The sequence below is a fragment of the Podarcis melisellensis genome (assembly GCF_964234715.1).
Source record: "Podarcis melisellensis genome assembly, chromosome: 2".
In the NCBI taxonomy this organism is placed as follows: domain Eukaryota; kingdom Metazoa; phylum Chordata; class Lepidosauria; order Squamata; family Lacertidae; genus Podarcis; species Podarcis melisellensis.
This window is the reverse complement of record NC_138529.1, coordinates 112,566,494-112,585,889: the sequence shown is the minus strand read 5'-3', so window position 1 is coordinate 112,585,889 and position 19,396 is coordinate 112,566,494. Positions and strand designations below refer to the sequence as shown.

Sequence of the window (19,396 nt, the reverse complement as noted above, 5' to 3'; positions counted from 1 at the left end):
TCTTGGGTTTTCTGTAGTTGCCTCAGCGATGCCGCCGAGGCTGGGGGGGAGGGCAGGTAAGCAGAGATGGGTAGACTAACGGACAGACAGTTCATATAAAGGGAGGGGGGTTAGCAGGTAGAGATGCAAGAGATTAGAGGGGTGGGGCCAGGGGAAATATGTGTTTAGGAGGGGGTTGTATATATCCAAAAGGGGTACTGGGGTCCAGTTAAGGTGGAAATTGGGGTTGGGAGTGCGCTTAGAAACAGAGACAGACAAATGGGCTATATGTAAAGGGTGGAGGGAGAAAAGGGAAGAAGAGGAAGAGGAAGAGGAAGAGGAAGAAGAAGAAGAAGAAGAAGAAGAAGAAGAAGAAGAAGAAGAAGAAGAAGGAGGAGGAGGAGGAGGAGGAGGAGGAGGGAGGGAGGAGGGAGGGAGGAGGGAGGGAGGAGGGAGGGAGGAGGGAGGGAGGAGGGAGGGAGGAGGGAGGGAGGAGGGAAGGGAGGAGGGAAGGGAGGAGGGAAGGAAGGAGGGAGGGAAGGAGGGAGGGAAGGAGGGAGGGAAGGAGGGAGGGAAGGAGGGAGGGAAGGAAGGAAGGAAGGAAGGAAGGAAGGAAGGAAGGAAGGAAGGAAGGAAGGAGGCGGGGGGAGAGAGGGGAGATTGGAGTAAGAGAGGAGAGAGAGAGAGAGAGAGAGAGAGAGAGAGAGAGAGAGAGAGAGAGAGAGAGGAGAGATAGTACAGTAATATCAGTGGTATTAGATTGCAGCAGTAATTTTAGCTATAGTATGAGGGGGCAAATTATGATAGGGTGATATGAATGTGTGTATGTGTTTCCTTTAGGGGAAGGGGGGATGGAGAGAGGGAGGAGGGAGAGAAAAGGAGAGGAGGAGGGGGAAGGGTGGGAGAGGGAAGGAGAAGAAAAGAGAGGGGGAGAACGGAGGGAGGGAGGGCGAGCTGCTGCAATGGTATGGGGGAAAGTCTTATTTTAAAAGAGGGGGTGGGGGGAAGGGCTCCCCTCTCAAAAACAAACTGACAGGCTAAAACGGGGGGGGGTTGATTTTTTTTAAAAAATAAAAGGGATAGAAAGCAAAATTGGGGATGAAAAATGAAAGGTGGGATAAAGGGAAAAAATGAGGAGTGGTGAAGAGAGAGAGGGGAGAGAAAAAAGGGAGAGAAAAATAAAAGGGGGGAGTTGAGGGGGGGAGTATCAATAACAATAACAGTGATGTAGAGGAAATTTTTGTTTTAAAAGAGAGTGGTGGTTGTAGCTGGGGGTGAAAGATTCCCCCCTCAAGAACAAGCCAACAAATAGAAAAGAAAGGGCTTTAAAAAGAGAGGGGGGGAAAGTGTGTGTGTGTGTTGTTGTTTTTTAAAAAAAATAATAAAATAAAATAAATAATATTTCCCCCTAATTATTGTTCTTATTTTTTGTTTGTAAAAAAGTAATTAAAATTGTACGGGTAAAAGATAAAAATGAGAATTAAAGGTAAAGAAAAAGAAAAAGAAAGGGGGGGTTGTCTTTAGATAGATAGGTAGATAGATAGAGCTTTTTATTTAAAAATAAAAATAAAAATGAGTAAGGTATAGGTAAAAGAGAGTGGAAAGTCTGGGGCGAAGTGGCAGTCCCAGGAAACGGCCTGTGATGGTTCAGGGCTGTTTTCTGGGTACTGCCATTTTAATTCTTAAGAGGGGAGTTTGAGGTGAAAATAAAATGAGGTTTAAATTGAGGGTGTGTGTGTGTGGAAAAGTGTGTCTTTAAATAGTGTGTAGAAAAGATAGAAATAAAAATAAAGATTCAATTAAAGGGTGGCTGCAGCAGCAGTGGCCCCTCTTTTAAAAAGAAAAATGATAAAAGTAGGTATATGGGGGGGGAATAAAAAAGTATTTCTTTTTTTAAAAAAAGGGGGGAAGGGGTAGGGGTCGGAAGGGGTTAAAAAAAGGATTTTGTTTGTTTTTAGAAAAAAGGAGAGAAAAAAGGGGGTAGTTTCTTCCTTTCTGCGATCTCCTTTGTCATGCGGCTTTGCATGGAGAGGTAGGCTCCGGTCCGCTCAGCCACGTGTTTTCGCAGCGTCTTTTGCCTTCCCGTGTTCACCTACCTCCCCTCTTCTTTGTCGGCAGAGATGGGGGCAGCAGCGGTAAAGTTAAAGTTAGGGCTCCTTTTTCTTTCTTTCTTTCTTTCTTCTTCTTTCCCTCTTTTCTTTTTCTCCCTCTCTGCGTTGGCTCCACTGTCTTCCTGGGTTTGGAGCTCCTCTCGGCTGTTGGGGGGGTGGTCGGGTGCCTTTCCGGCTCAATCAAGGTCGTGGGGGGGTGTTTTGGCTCCTTTGAAAGACACCCCCGATTCCTCTCCGTTGGCAGTGTGGCAGCAGCAGACCTGGGAGCCCGGGGATCGGCCAGACAGAGCCTTTTACTCTGGCTGGCTTCAGGAGCTCTTTTCTGCTGCTGCAGCCGCCATGCTGCCTAGGCGGAAGTCTCTATTACACATTGTTATCCATCTTATTTAGTATTTCAGTGTTTGAAACTGAACTTGTTTATTCCAATAGGAGTTCTGATTTTTCGATATGGTTTTGCAAGTATCTTTTAAACACCTTCCAGTCCCTATCTATCTACTCTTTTGAGATCCTTCCAATTTCTCCCATTGTTTTGGATATATTGTAGGACTCCAATAATTTGGCAAGCCACTCTATTTTTGTCTGTACAATACCACTTTTCCAGTTTTTCGCACTCAATAGCCTTGCGGCTACTGTTGCGTATAAATATAAGGTCTTGTCTTCTTCCTTTAGGCTTCCTGGTACTATTCCCAATAGAAAATCTTCTGGTGTTTTCCTAAATGAATATCTAAACATTTTTTTTCATTTCATTATATATTATTTCCCAAAATTGTTTGATGTTTAAACAATTCCACTATATATGTATCATAGTGTTGTTGTTGTTGTTGATTAGTCGTTTAGTCGTGTCCGACTCTTCGTGACCCCATGGACCAGAGAACGCCAGGCACCTCTGTCCTCCACTGCCTCCCACAGTTTGGTCAAACTCATGCTGGTAACCTCGAAAACACTATCCAACCATCTCGTCCTCTGCCGTCCCCTTCTCCTTGTGCCCTCCATCTTTCCCAACATCAGGGTCTTCTCCAGGGAGTCTTCTCTTCTCGTGAGGTGGCCAAAGTACTGGAGCCTCAGCTTCACAATCTGTCCTTCCAGTGAGCACTCAGGGTTGATTTCCTTCATAGTACCTTTTCCAGTGTTGCATCGCCAACAGACATCGCTACAATTTTTATTCGTTTTTGTTATTCTTTCAGGTGTTAAATACCATCTATGTTGTACTTTGAGGTAATTTTCTTTCAGTATATAACACATCGGGAATTTCATATCTTCTTTCCACAATTTTTCCCATTGTTCAAACATAATATTTTCCCCAATATCTTGCGCCCATTTAATCATTGATGCTTTAACCAATTCATCCTTTGTTTCCCACTCTAAGATCAGATTATACAATTTAGATATATTATTTGATTTTTCTTGTATTAAATATTTATCGAATTTTGATATTTCTTTTTCAAATCCTAGCTTTTTGTCTTTCGGTAATCTATACTTAATTTGAATATATTGGAACCAATCACTAATATGAGCTTTAATTTCTGTATAATCCTTTAATTCCAATTCTCTGTTTGTTTCCTTTAATACAGTTTTATAGGTAACCCAATTTTATTTCATATTTAATTTTTTCACTGCGACAATTTCTGCTGGCGATGCCCACCAGGGAGTTTTTGGTTCTAGGAGTCTTTTATATTTCTCCCATATTTTATATATAGACTTTCTGACTATATCCCCTAGGAAGCCTTTATGTACTTTGACTTTTTTATCTATTAGATAGGCATGCCATCCAAATCTCGTCTCTACTCTGTCTAAATCCAATACATCCGAGTCATCTAATTTGATCCATTCTTTTAGCCAGGTCAGACCCACCGCATCATGATATAACTCCATGTCTGGGAGACCAAATCCTCCTCTCTCCTTCTTATCTATCATTATTTTGTGTTTTATTCTTGGCTTTTTCCCTGACCATACGAATTTAGCCAAATCTCTTTTCCACTTATTAAAACATTTATCTCCTCCTAGTATTGAGATACTTTGAAATAAAAACATCATCCTTGGTAATATGTTCATCTTTATTACCGATATTTTCCCTAGTAAGGAAAGATTTAATTTCCCCCATACTTGCAAGTCATTTTTTATTTCATTCCATGTGTTCCTATAGTTCTCATTACTTAAGTCTATAGTGTTTGTTGTTAAATTTATTCCAAGATACCTTATTTTCTTTTTAATTTCCAATCCTGTAATTTATTGTAATTTCACTTTATCTTTTTTTTCCATATTTTTCACTAGTATTTTGCTTTTCCCATAGTTTAATTTGTATCCTGCTAGTCTGCCATATTCGTTTATGCATTCCAATATTCTAGGTGTACATTGTAGAGGATTTTCTGTTGTGATCATAACATCATCTGCAAAGGATCTTAACTTGTATCTTTTTTCACCAACTGCTATTCCTCTTATTGGTTGTCCTGCCTTATTTTCTTTAATAGAACTTCTAATACTATTGTAAATAACATTGGGGATGGGGGCATCCTCGTCTTGTACCTTTAAAGATGTTGATTTCTTCTCCAAACTCTCCATTAATAATAATTTTTGCTTTCTGTTGGTCATATATTGCATTTATACCTTTTTGGAATTTTTCACCTAGACACAATTCTTTTAATAGTTTTTTCATGTCTATCTTAAAGATATTGTTTAGTTGATGGTACTGTAACCAGTCAGTTACAGCTTCCCTTATCTCTTCAAAATCTTTTTATTTCAGTTGGTTTTCAACTTCAGTTAAGAGTTCTCTATAAGTCAGACAATTACTTCTCATATTCAATTTTTTTCAGAGATATTGCTTCCAAGGGGGAAAGCCACCAGTGTGTTTTTTACTCAAACAAATTTTTATACTTCTCCCATACCCTAAAAATTGATTTTCTTACTGTATGATTCTGAGAAGCTCTATGCACCTAGGTCTTTTCCTACCATAAATATCCATGCTATGCATAATTCATGTCCTTCCAGGTCTAAAATACAGTCTCTGTGTTTTCCAATGTAATCCATTCCTGGTTGTAGCAGATACAGGATGCTTAATAATAAAGTTTCAAATCCAGGAGGGCAAAACCTCCTCTCTCTCTTACATCTGTTAATAATTTATTTTTTATCCTTTGTTTCTTCCCTTTCCAGATAAACCTAGATATATCTCCTTGCCATTTTTCAAAGCATCCTGTGTTGCCTATTGCCGGGACTGATTGGAATAAAAATAACATTTTTGGCAATACATTCATTTTTATTACTGATATTCTTCCCCAAAATGATAAATCCATTCTTCCCCATATCTCTAAAGCTCTTTTTATTTCTTTCCACTCATTCTTGTAATTGTCTTTAAAAATATTAATATTCTTAGCTGTCAAACAAATCTCTCAGAATTTGACTTTGTTATGTATAACTAACTCTGTTTTCTGTTGTAATTCCTTTTGCCCTTGCTCCATTGTGCTTTTTACCAAAAACGTAGTCTTATTCTTGTTTACTTTAAAGCCTCCGGCCTGCCCGAAGTCCTGTATCTTTTTTTACTACCTTTGGTGGAGTATTTATGGGATCCTTTACTGTAATTACAAGGTGAACTGTAGAAGCTTTTAATTTATATGCTTTATTTTCTATTGTTATTCCTGTAATTAATTTCTCCACTTTTTCTCTCTCACCAGGGCCTCTAATACCAAAATAAATAATAATGGTGATAGGGGATATCCTTGTCTTGTCCCTTTCGTTATTTTACACTTTTCTTTTATAACCTTATTAACAATCAGCATAGACTGTTGGTAAAAATAAATTGCATCAATTCCTCTCCCAAATGCTTCCCCAAAATTCATTTTTTCTTTTATCTTTTTCATAAAAGCCCATGAAACATTATCAAAAGCCTTTTCAGCATCAATAAACATTAAGACCGCTTTTTTCTCATTTCTTACTTCCAAATATTCAATAATATCAATTATATTCCTTCATCTGACGTCCTGGTAGAAAGCAGGCCTGCTTGTCATGAATTTTTTCTGCTAAAACACCTTTCATTCTATTGCCCAAGATATGAGCAATACTCTAAATGGACTTCTATGGACTTCCATCCTACAGGAGTGATGGCCAACAACTTGGATAGCTTGAAAAAGAGGATTAGACTGAAAGCAGAGGAAGGCAGGGGGTTCTTGTACTCAAATCCTGCTTGCTAGTTTCCCGGAGGCATTTAGTTGACAACTGTGAGAACAGGATGCTGGACTACGTGGGCCTTTGCCCAAATGAGCAGGCTCCTCTTATATTCTAATACAGGCATCCCCAAACTTGGCCTTCAAGATGTTTTTGGGACTACAACTCCCATCATCCATAGCTAACAGGATCAGTGGTCAGGGATGATGGGAATTGTAGTCCCAAAACATCTGGAGGGCCAAGTTTGGGGGTGCCTGTTCTAATATATTGCAATATTTTAACAGTTACATGTGGCATAGTAACAAAAAGTTTTACTTCTTAGTCATAGGAGAGAGTGCTACTTGAGCCTGTGATCATTTCCTCCCTGGAAAAAGAGAAATACAGGGATGTGTCTAAGAAGCCAATTCCACCTTCGATTATAAAATAATGCAGTTTATTAAGTGTGAATCGAGTTATTAAGTGTGAATCATGTGTTTTTCTTGCCATTATCTCACCTGCATTCCTAAAAGTTTGGAACATAGAGAGGACAGTGGAGAAAGGAGACGGTGTTAAAATAAGAGAAGGTGCATACTGGGATTGAAATGTGTTCAGTTCCTTTCTTGTCTTTCCTGAAAGTCTTAACAGGATTCTCTTCCCCCTCCCCCACTCCCAAACAGGTGAGGAAGACGATGGCCAGAATTCTATGGAGCCATCTGTGAATTCATTGGGAAGAACAAAGAAACAGTTTAAATGCATGGAATGTGGGATGTTCTTTAGTCACAGTGGAAGACTGAGGACACATCAACGAATTCACACAGGGGAGAAACCATTTGAATGTATTGAATGTGGAAAGTGCTTCAGTAGAAGTGAACACCTTAGAAGACATCAACGAATTCACACAGGGGAGAAACCATTTGAATGTATTGAATGTGGAAAGAGCTTCAATGATAGTGGAAACCTTAGACAACATCAACAAACTCACACGGGGGAGAAACCATTTAAATGTATTGAATGTGGAAAGTGCTTCAGTCAAAATGGAAAACTTAGAAAACATCAACGAACTCACACGGGGGAGAAACCATTTAAATGTATTGAATGTGGAAAGAGCTTCAGTCAAAATGGAACACTTAGAATACACCAACAAACTCACATAGGGGAGACACCATTTGAATGTATTGAATGTGGAAAGAGCTTCAGTCGAAATGGAACACTTAGAAGACATCAACGAACTCACACAGGGGAGAAACCATTTGAATGTATTGAATGTGGAAAGAGCTTCAATGATAGTGGAAACCTTAGACTACATCAACAAACTCACACGGGAGAGAAACCATTTAAATGTATTGAATGTGGAAAGTGCTTCAGTCAATATGGACACCTTAGAAAACACCAACGAACTCACATGGGGGAGAAACCATTTGAATGTATTGAATGTGGAAAGAGCTTCAGTGAAAATGGAACACTTAGAGTACACCAACGAACTCACACGGGGGAGAAACCATTTAAATGTATGGAATGTGGAAAGAACTTCAGTGAAAATGGAACACTTAGAATACACCAACGAACTCACACGGGGGAGAAACCATTTAAATGTATGGAATGTGGAAATAGCTTCAGTCACAATGGAACACTTAGAAGACACCAACGAACTCACACGGGGGAGAAACCATTTAAATGTATGGAATGTGGAAATAGCTTCAGTCACGATGGAACACTTAGAAGACACCAACGAACTCACACGGGGGAGAAACCATTTAAATGTACTGAATGTGGAAAGAGCTTCAGTGGAAGTGGAGACCTTAGAAAACATCAACGAACTCACACGGGGGAGAAACCATTTTAATGTATTGAATGTGTAAAAAGCTTCAGTCAAAATGGACACCTTAGGAAACATCAACGAACTCACACGGGAGAAACCATTTAAATGTACTGAATATGGAAAGAGCTTCCATCCATATAAACACCTTATAAGACACCAACTAACACATGGGGAAGAAACCATTTTAATGTATGGCATGTGGAAGGAGCTGCAGCAAAAGTAGAGCACTTAGAATACACCAACTAACTCATACAGGGGAGAAACCATTGGAACGTATTGAATGTGGGAAGAGCTTCAACAGGAAGGATAAACTTACATTACATTGGCGAACTCCCACAGGGGAGAAGCTTAAGTCAATATGGAACCTTAGGAAACATCCGCTGATTCACATGGGGAAAACCAGATTTATGAAACGTGGAAAGAGCTTCAGAGGGAGTGAAGACCTTACTATCCATAAGAAAATTCACACAGGCGGGAAACCATATAAATGTATGGAGTTTTCCACTCAGGTTTTAGCACATTTCTGGGAAGTGAAGATTACTGTCAAGTCTCTGGATGTACAGAAAGGAATTTGGCAGTGTTTGTTTTCAATAATAATAATAATAATAGCAACAGCAACAGCAACAATAATAACAATAATATAATTTATGCCACACCGATCTGGCTGGCTTTCTCCTGGGTGAAAGCCTGGGTGGCTTCCAACAAAATATTGAAATACAATAGTCCTTCAGATATTAAAAGCTTCCCTAAACAGGGCAGCCTTTAGATGTCTTTTAAAGTCTGAACAACAAAAAAAAAATCCTTCCAGTAGCACCTTAAAGACCAACTAAGTCAGTTCTTGGTATGAGCTTTCGTGTGCATGCACACTTCTTCAGATACCCCTTACAGTAGCACCTTAAAGACCAACTAAGTCAGTTCTTGGTATGAGCTTTCGTGTGCATGCACACTTCTTCAGATACCCTTCCAGTAGCACCTTAAAGACCAACTAAGTCAGTTCTTGGTATGAGCTTTCGTGTGCATGCACACTTCTTCAGATACCAACACAGCTACCTGTCTGTAACTTTTAAAGTCTGGTGGCTGTTTTTTCCTTTGACATCTGGTGGGAGGGTATTCCACAGGGAGGGCACCACTACCGAGAAGGCCTTCTGCCTGGTTCCCTGTAACTTCACTTCTCACAGTGAGGCAACCGCCAGCAGGCTCTTGGTGCTGGACCTCCATGTCCAGGCAGAACGATGGGGGTGGAGACTCTACTTCAGGTATACAGGATCGAGGCCGTTTAGCACTTTAAAGGTCAGCACCAACACTTTGATTTGTGCTCAGAAATGCAATGGGAGCCTATGTTGGTTTTTCAATACCAGTGTTATGTGGTCTTGGCGGCTGCACCCCGTCACTAGTCTAGCTGCTGCATTCTGGATTAGTTGCAGTTTCCAGACTACTTACAAAGGTAGCCCCATGTAGAGCGCATTGCAGTAGTCCAAACAGGAGATAACTGGAGCATACACTACTCTGGCAAGACAGTCTGAGGGCAGATAGGGTCTTAGCCTGCGTACCAGATTGAGCTGGTAAACAGCTGCCCTGGACACAGAATTGACCTGTGCTTCCATTGACAGCTGCAAATCCAACATGACCGCCAGGCTGTGCACCTGGTCCTTTGGGGGCACAGTTACCCCATTCAGGACCAGGGAGTTCTCCACACCTCCCTGCCTCCTGTCTCCCAAAAACAGGACATCTACCTTGTCAGCATTCAACTTTAATATGTTAGCTGCCATCCATCCTCCAACCGCCTCCAGACACTCACACAGGACCTTCATCATCTTCACTGGTTCTGATTTGAAAGAGAAGTAGAGCTGGGTATCCGCATACTGATGAACATCCAGCCCAAACCCCCTGATCTCTCCCAGCGGCTTCATGTAGAAATCTGAAAAGCATGGGGAGAGGACGGAACCCTGAGGCACCCCACAAGTGAGAACTCGGGTCTGAACACTTAACCCCCAACACCACTTTCTGAACACGGCCCAGTGTATTACAGTTCCTCCAGCTCCCAGCCCCTCTAGTTGGTCCAGAAGGATGTTATGGCCAATGGTGTCAAAAGCCTCTGAAAGATCCAGCAGATCTAGGAAATAGCTCTCACCTTTGTCCCTAGCCCGCTGGAAATCATCGTGTCCAGGTCAGTTTCAGTGCCATGATGAGGCCTGAATCCCAACTGGAAGGGATCCAAATGCTCCACATCTTCCAGGCGTCCCTGGAGTTGTTCAGCAACCACCCACTCAATCACCTTGCCAAAGAATGGAAGATTTGAGACTGGGCGATAGTTGGCCGTATTGGCTGGGTCTAAAGATATTTTTTTAAGAAGCAGTTTAATACAGTGGTGCCTTGGGTTACATACGCTTCAGGTTACAGACTTCACTAACCCAGAAATATTACCTTGGGTTAAGAACTTTGCTTCAGGATGAGAACAGAAATTGTACAGCGGCAGCAGGAGGCCCGATTAGCTAAAGTGGTGCTTCAGGTGAAGAACAGTTTCACATTAAGAACAGATCTCCAGAACGAATTAAGTTCTTAACCTGAGGTACCACTGTAACTGCCTCTTTCAGTGTGTCTGGGAAGGCTCCCTCACAGAGAGAAGCATTCACCACCCCATGGAGCCCATCGCCCAGCCCTTCCCGGCTAGATTTTATGAGCCAGGATGGGCAAGGATCAAGGAGACAGGTGATTGGTTTCACTCATCTAAGCAGCCTGTTCACATCCTCGGACATAACAACTTTACTAGACAGGACTCTAGCACTCACCAGCCCCCGCCCTGCTCCCATGGGGGAGTCTTACCTCTCTGAATCTGAGTGACTTTATCTGCAAAAAACTTTGCAAAATCATTTCAGGAGATCATGTGGCCTGTACCGGGCGCCATTGGAGAGATGGTTCCATTAAATTGCTAACCACCCGAAAGAGACTCCTGCTGTTTTCTGCAGATGCAATAGAGGGGGTGAAGAAGGTTTTCTTCACCTTCACTATCGCCATTTGGTAGGCTCAATGTTGAGCTCTAACCCGTGTACGGTCAGATTCAGAATGAGGTTTCTGCCACTGGCGTTCTAGCCGTCTCGTTGCCCTCAGATCCTTGGAAAACTTTGGGGCTGTCCGGTCTCCATGCAATCGGAGTGGGATTTTTGGAGCCAGATACTCAATAGCCCTGGTTAACTCCACATTCCAGCGGGCCACCAGGAAATCAGCTGAAAGGCCGTCAACATGGGATAAAACATCCCCTGCCACTCTCTGGAAACCATTTGGATCCATTAAGTGGCGGTGGCGGACCATCCAAATTGGTCCCGCGTCCCTGCAGAGGGGAAGGGTTGTGGAGAAGTCCAGTTGCACCAGGAAGTGATCTGAACATGGCACTTATTTAGTTTCGCTTTTACTTAGTGTCAGATCACCAGCATCCATGGAGAAAAAATAGGTGTAAGGCATTTCTGCAACTATAAGTTGGGCCAAACTTATTTAGGGACAGCCCATGGAGGCCATGCTTTCCACAAAGTCCCAATCGGCCCCTTGTAAGGTTGTGTCGGCGTGAATGTTAAAATCCCCCAGGACAACCAAATTAAGTGTCTCCAGGAGAACATCTGCCACGACCTGAAGCAGCTTGGGCAGGGAATCCTTGGTGCAGCGGTGTGGTTGGTACACCAAAAGGAATCCTGTACTGCCCCTATTGTCCAACTTCAAGAACATGCACTCAGAGAACTGGGTCTTCCCAATAGGACGCCTGGTGCAAATTAATGACTTCCTACAAATCACTGCAAATCACACCCCCTCCCTGCCCACATGACCTGGGTTGCTGTGCGTAAGAGAAACCTGGTGGACAAGCAGCGGCAAGGACAGGTCCACCTGCTTCATCCCACCAAGTCTCTGTTACACATGCCAGGTCAAGTACTCCATCCACGATCAAGTCATGGATGGCGGTGGTCTTATGAATCATTGACCTGGCATTGCATAGCAGCACCTTCGGGTCATGTGGGTCTCCCTTGCTGATTTCAATATCCATCCAAATGACACCAGACCCGGAGGCAGGGATAGTCCTCAAACTAAAATGGGGGGCCATGCTATTTGGTGACCCTTTTTTATTCATTTATACTTCTATATCACACAAACAAGCATTGAATAAAATGAACAAACAATAGAAAAGAGAAGAAAATGCCAAAACAAAATTACAAGGATCTAAACATAATATGCAATCAAAAATACAAAACATTATATCCTCCCCCAAAAAGAAGAAAAAGAAAGGGGGGGAATGACTTCTAATTACCGTATTTTTTGCACCATAACACTCACTTTTTTCCTCCTAGAAAGTAAGGGGAAATGTCTGTGCGTGTTATGGAGCGAATGCCTGCGGGTGGCGGGGGGGATCTGCTGCAGTTGTGAGCAGAGGATCCATGGTTCCCCTTCCTTCCCTCCTCTGTGGTTACAAAGCATGGATCCACATGGATCCTCAGGATTTTTGCATTGGGCTACTCCAAACTCACTGTCAGATCACATGTCTGTGGCCACAGCATGAACCACAAAAATCATATATCCACTATTTCGTTTAGAATATTTTTTTCTGGTTTTCCTCCTCTAAAAACTACGTGCGTGTTATGGTCCGGTGCGTGTTATAGAGCGAAAAATACGGTAACTCCATGTGGCTCTTTATTCTTCATATCACTGGTTGTCTGTAATGATTGATTTTTTTTGGAGAATTATTCTAATTACCTGTGAGATTTTTATTCTAAACTAATCAAGTAAGAATCTGGAAATCTGACAATTTAAGAACTCTTCCTTCTTTTGTTGGTGTTATGTTACTTTACCAATTTTTGGCAATTACTATCCTGGCCATTACTGCATACAAAAATATTCTTTTGGTTTCTCTTGGGATGTCTGTTGTTAATAGCCCCAAAAAAACATTTCTGGTTTTTGGGGAAAAGTATGTCTTAACATTTTATTTAATTCTTCATTAGGGGTATCCCAAAATTATTTAATTTTAGGGCACGTCCACCACATATGGAAGAAATTCTCTTCTTTAAGTTTGCACCTCCAACACTTTCCACTGGTGTTTTGGTACATTTTAGCCAATTTCGAGGGTTTAATATACCATCTGTACATCATTTTTTTAAAAAAAATATTTTATTGTATAACATGCTGTAAATCTTATGTCTCTTTTCCATAAGTTTTCCCATTTTTCTAAATCAATTGTATGACCGAAATATTGTGCCCATTTGACCATGACATCTTTAACCTCTTTGTCTCTTAAGTGCCAATTTACTAATGGTTTATACATTTTGGATAAATTTTTATCATTTATAATCAATTCTTTGTATATTTCAAATCATTTTGTATCAAATCCATTTACTTTCTTGTCTTCCTCAAAAACTGCATTTAATTGATGGTATTGAAACCAGCCTATTCCTGTATGTCTTATTGTTTCATATTTTTTCCCATTTGTAATCTATTATTTACTTCCTCTAAAGCATTTGCTCCATATGACGCACAGAAATTTCCCCTTACTTTTTAGGAGAAAAAAAGTGTGTCCTATGGAGCAAAGAATACGGTACTTCCTATAAAAGATCTTTATACGTCAACCAATTTGAATCCATATTTTTTCTTTTTACTGCCTCTGCCTCCATTGGTGACAACCACCATGGGGTTTTTGGTTCTAATAATTTTTTGTTCCTTTCCCAAATTTCATATAAGGCTTTCCTAATAATGTGATTTAGGAATCCCTTGTGGATTTTTTGCTTTATTATAACCCAGGTAGCCGTACCACCCCACTATATTATCCCAGCCCTCAATATCCAATAATTTAGTATTCTTCAAGATCACACATTCCTTGAGCCAGACCAGGCAGGCAGCTTCATAGTAGATCCTAAAATTTGGCATTCCAAACCCTCGTTTGTTTTTGGTTTCTGTTAATAATTTAAATTTAATTCTGGTTTTTTTGCCCTGCCAAAGGTATTTCACCAAATACCTGTGCCATTCTTTAAAACATTTTAAGCCATTAAGAACCGGAATTGATTGAAAAAGGAACTGCATTTTTGGTAAAACTACCATCTTGATTGTAGAAATTCTTCCCCACAACGTGAGTTTTAATTTACTCCAGATTTCTAAGTCTTTCCTAATTTTGTTCCATACCTTAATATAAATGTCTTTCTATAAATTAATGTTTCTCATGGTTATCCAAATTCCGAAATACTTTGCTCTGTTAGTAATTTTACGTCCTGTTTCTATTTCTAAGTTTACTTTTTCTTGTATATCTAATTACTTTACCAGGAGTTTTGTTTTTTCTTTATTAATTTTGAATCATGATAATTGTCCAAACGCCTTTCTTTTTCCTTTCCTTTCCTTTTATTATAATATTTTTTACTGATTTTCTTTCTTACAGCAAATATCCATCACCATCACTAAACATTCCTTTATCTCATCATAGTCTTTCAATTTTAACTTTCCTTCTTGTTCTATTAGTAATTCGCTGTATGTTGGCCGTATTCCTTTCATTGTTGGCGTATTAAGTGATAATGCTTCAATGGGTGATTGCCACCACGGAGTTTGGGGTTCCAATAAATCTTTGTATTTTCACCATATCTTTATTAAAGACTTTCTTATTAGAGGATTGTGGAATCCTTTGTGTGCTTTTGTTTTCCGATACCACAAATATGCATGCCAAGCAAATCTGTTGTCATGTCCTTCCAGTTCTATTGCCTCTTCTTTCTCCAATTTAATCCAATCCTGAATCCAAGTAAGACAAGCTGCTTCATAGTAAATTTTGAGATCTGGAAGGGAAAAGCCTCCCCTTTCTTTTAAGTCTGTAAGTATTTTGTATTTTATACTTGGTCTTGTTTTTTCCAATATTACTACAGTGGTACCTCGGGTTAAGTATTTAATTTGTTCCGGAGGTCTGTTCTTAACCTGAAACTGTTCTTAACCTGAAGCACCACTTTAGCTAATGGGGGCTCCTGCTGCTGCCCCGCCGCCGGAACACGAGTTCTGTTCTCATCCTGAAGTGAAGTTCTTAACCCAAGGTACTATTTCTGGGTTAGCGGAGTCTGTAACCTGACACTTATGTAACCTGAAGCGTATGTAACCCGAGGTACCAGTGTATAGTACTCTCTAGAGCAGCCTTTCTCAACCTGTGGGCCCCCAGATGTTGCTGAACTACAACTCCCATCACCCCTAGCTAGCAAGACCAGAGCTCAGGGATGATGGGAGTTGTAGTCCAACAACATCTGGGGACCCACAGGTTGAGAACTGCTGCTGTAGAGGGTTTTCTGTTGTAATTATTAGATTGTCTGCTTAGGCTCTGACCTTCTAGGCCCTTTGTCCAACTTTAATTCCTTCTAGTCTAGGGTCTTCTTTTATTACTTTCAAATATCCTTCCAGAAGTGTGCTAAAGAGGAGAGGAGAAAGAGGGCAGCCCTGTCTTGTTCCCTTAGAGATGTTAAAAGCTTCTGATGTTTCACCATTTATAATTAGTCTGACCTGTTGGGAATTATAAATCGCTTTTATACCACTACATATTTTCTCACCCAAACTCATCATTTCCAAAGTTTTTTTCATGAATGCCCCTGAAACATCAAATGCTTTTTCCGCATCCACCAAGATCATTGATGCCTTTTTATCCGGTCTCATTTCTAGGTATTTTATTATATCTACTACCAATAATAAAGGTAAAGGGACCCCTGACCATTAGGTCAAGTCGTTGCCGACTCGGGTTGCGGCGCTCATCTCGCTTTATTGGCCGAGGGAGCCGGCGTACATTTTCTGGGTCGTGGCCAGCATGACTAAGCCGCTTCTGGCGAACCAAAGCAGCGCATGGAAAGGCTTTTTACCTTCCCGCTGGAGCGTTATGTAATAAAATAAAAGGTCTTTTATATATAATAAGTTCATAAATGTATCAGCTAAGCACGTACATAGATACGTGGACCACGTGTCTGGAGCAGAACAGGAAGACCGTCCTGAAACCATTTTGACTCCCAAACTGACCAAATATATTCTCTGCAAGGAGGGAGGGGGTGAGGGAACCTTCCCATTGTCTCAGGAATTGGGTAATCACCGTCTCAAAAATGGCCAGACTACCAGGAAAGGCAATCAGATAAGGCATTATCAGATAACCTGGGAACAACAGTCAAATTTCTGTTGTAGACTGCCTTTTCTGTGATGTAGGTATGATGTTTGTGGTGATGTTTGTTTCTCTTAGGTTACACCCCTTCTGTGATGTATGTATGATGTATGGAGGGGTGGTCTTGAGCTCCAGGGAAGGGAATTTAAAAGGTCTATATAAGGGCAGGCACACCTTGGTTCTGAGGTCCTCCTCCTTTCTCCTGCCTGTGAGGGGAGCAACCTGTTGCAACAGTTCAATAAAGATCAGGCTTACTAGCTGCTTTGCTTCTCAATATTCTCTGGTTGGCTTCTTTGATTTTCTCCAACTGATGGAGAACCGGCAAAGGACTCTATAAGGGCTCTTGTGACCCCCATAAGGGAATAAGGGCAGATTTTATTTACAACAGGTACCTATTTATCTACTTGCAGTTTGATGTGATTTCGAACTGCTAGGTTGGCAGGAGCAGAGACAGAGCAATGGGAGCTCACCCCTTCGCGGGGATTCGAACAGCCAACCTTCTGATCGGCAAGCCCTTAGTGAGGACGATATATTCTTGAAGGAGCTGGGAGCCAAAGCAGGCACAGTCCAGCTGGGGCAAAGTATGATCTTATATTCCCTATGCACACGTTCCCTCCCTCCTCTTCCCATTGGTTGGGTGCTACAAGGTTTTCCTTCCCCCAATTATCAAATAACAGACAAGAGGCTGAACGTGGGGAGAAACTTCTCCTTCCTCCTCAGAGTTGCCTCCACTTCCGGCTTCACCAGCAGAGATAAAATTGGAGCTGGCAAAGGAGGGAGGGGAGGAGGCGGGAAGGGGGGCTGCATTGTGCGGAGGAGGGGGCTTCTTCCTAATTAAGCCTCCTAATTAAGCGCCCTCACGCCCTGCCTCCCATGCGGGGGCTCCCATTCCCGCCCCTGCTGCCCAGGATGTGGGGTGAGTGCAAAGCCAATGGCGGGGAAGGAGGGAAGGGGCTTTGCGAGGGGGTCCAGGATGAGAAGGCCCGGGAAGGGAAGAAGAGAAGGGAGGAAAGGGAGCTGTTTTCTTAAGGGGGCCGGGGGGGGGGAGAAGCTTCCTCCTGCATGGATCTGGTACAAAGGGAGTTGCAGGGAAGGAGGGGGGAGAGGGGTGGGCATTGCTGGCCAGGATCGCCTTAATAGTATTACAGTGCTACCTCGGGTTACATGCGCTTCAGGTTACAGACTCTGCTAACTCAGAAATAGTACCTCGGGTTAAGAGCTTTGCTTCAGGATGAGAACAGAAATCACGCAGCAGCAGCGCGGTGGCGGGTGGTCCCATTAGCTAAAGTGGTGCTTCAGGTTAAGAACAGTTTCACGTTAAGAACGGACCTCCAGAACGAATTAAGTATTTAACCCAAGGTACCACTGTAATTTAAATTTAGTATCTATACCCCAGCAGAAGACCCCTCAGAGGAGGACCTTATCTTTAGGCAACAGGCGAAAGCCTTGCTCTTCTCCCAGGGGTTTGGCTTATTAAACAATCTATGGACTTTACAACTGAGTTGGGGGGTGTTGTTTTTATTTCTTACTCTGCTATGCATCTCTGTGGTTTTTCTCTTGGGTAAGGTAATTGAGAGAGCGGTTGCCGAACAGCTTGGTTGGTTTCTGGAGGAAACATCGGCTTTAGATCCATTTCAGTCCGGTTTCCGTCCTAGTTTTGGGACCGAGACGGCTCTGGTTGCCCTAACAGATGATCTCCGTAGACAACTGGATCGAGGCGGGTCAGGACTGGTGATCCTTCTAGATTTGTCATGGTCGATCATTATCTTTGCCTTTGACATGGTCGATCATGATCTTCTGGACCACCGCCTCGCAGACGTGGGGATACAGGGCATAGCCCGTAACTGGCTGTGCTCTTTTATCTCTGGTCGGGGACAGAGGGTGGCACTAGGGAGGGAAATGTCGTCACACCACTCCTTGGTGTGTGGAGTGCCACAGGGCACAATTCTCTCCCCAATGCTTTTAAACATCTTTATGCGCCCCCTTGCCCAGATTATCCGGAGCTTTGGGCTGGGCTGTCACCACTCTGCCCCGAACACACTGACCAGATGCTTGGAAGCTGTGGCTGGATGGTTTCGTGGGAGCCGATTGAAACTAAATTCTTCGAAGACAGAGGTCCTATGGCTGGGTCGGGATGGCATGGGGATGAGGGACCAACTCCCTTCTCTTGTGGGGGCCCAATTAGTGCCATTGCCTTCCGTTAAGAGTTTGGGTGTAATCCTTGACGCCTCCCTTTCCAGGGAGGCGCAGGTTACAGCAACAGCCAAGGTGACATTTTTCCACCTTCGCCGCATCAAGCAGTTGGTCCCTTACCTTTCCCGCCCCGACCTGGCCACAGTGATCCATGTGACAGTCATCTCCAGGCTTGACTACTGTAATTCGCTCTACGCGGGGCTGCCCTTGAAGCTGTCCCAGAAACTCCAGCGGGTGCAGAATGCTGCAGCAAGGCTCCTCATGCGGTCTCTGCCATGGGAGCATATTCATCCAGTGCTTTTCAAGCTGCACTGGCTCCCGGTGGAGTACAGGGTCAGATTTAAGGTGCTGCTTTTGACCTTTAAAGCCCTTCACAGCCTAGGACCCTCGTACTCATGGGACCGCCTCTCCCGGTATGCTCCATGGAGAGCCTCAAGGTCCATAAATAGCAACACCCTAGTGGTCCCGGGCCCTAAGGAAGTTAGATTGGCTTCAACCAGAGCCAGGGCCTTTTCAACTCTGGCTCCGGCCTGGTGGAACGCTCTGCCTCATGAGACCAGGGCCCTGCAGGATCTGATTTCTTTCCGCAGGGCCTGTAAGACAGAGTTGTTCCGCCTAGCCTTTGGCTTGGTGCCAAATTGATTCCCTCCCCCTCTTTCTTTTCCTTTTCCTTTCTCTTCCTGCGATGAGGCTACATTTTAATATTTTAATTTTTCAATATTCTAATGTATTTTAATTTTGTGTTTAAGTTGTAATCCTTCAACTTGTTTTTATTATTGCTTGAAAGCCGCCCTGAGCCCGGCCTTGGCTGGGGAGGGTGGGGTATAAAATTATTATTATTATTATTATTATTATTATTATTATTATTATTATTATTGGAAGCTGCCCTGTGATCTTTGGAGGAAGGGCAGTATAGAAATTTAAAGAACAGCAGTACAAATAGGAAGCCCTCTTGCGTTCAAGGGGGTGGGGTTGGGACAAAGTCTCTGACCAGCATGCATAGCAGGATGTGCTTAGGAGGGAATA

The 19,396-nt window shown here is 42.5% G+C and overlaps 1 protein-coding gene and 1 long non-coding RNA gene across 5 annotated transcripts in view; both read left to right on the top strand.

Moving 5' to 3' along the window:
* Window positions 1-19,396, top strand: part of LOC309364771 (uncharacterized protein) — a 43,313-nt gene that overhangs the window by 13,820 nt on the left and 10,097 nt on the right. For 2 of the 4 annotated variants that reach the window (XM_081902664.1, XM_081902663.1), the window contains exon 1: window positions 15,728-17,093. Coding sequence is in view for 2 of the 4 variants with exons in the window: in XM_081902662.1 (XP_081758788.1) it covers window positions 17,868-17,898 (31 nt within the window). In the remaining 2 variants the exon portion in view is untranslated. Of the gene's footprint in view, window positions 1-15,727; window positions 17,094-17,743; window positions 17,899-19,396 lie in introns of those variants that run through there. The other 2 variants (XM_081902661.1, XM_081902662.1) reach the window with 2 other exon arrangements.
* LOC309365326 overlaps window positions 9,110-19,396 on the top strand; it is a 49,455-nt gene continuing 39,168 nt past the window's right edge. Inside the window, exon 1 of the long non-coding RNA XR_014166010.1 lies at window positions 9,110-9,299. This is a non-coding gene — a long non-coding RNA (uncharacterized lncRNA). The remainder of the gene's footprint in view (window positions 9,300-19,396) is intronic.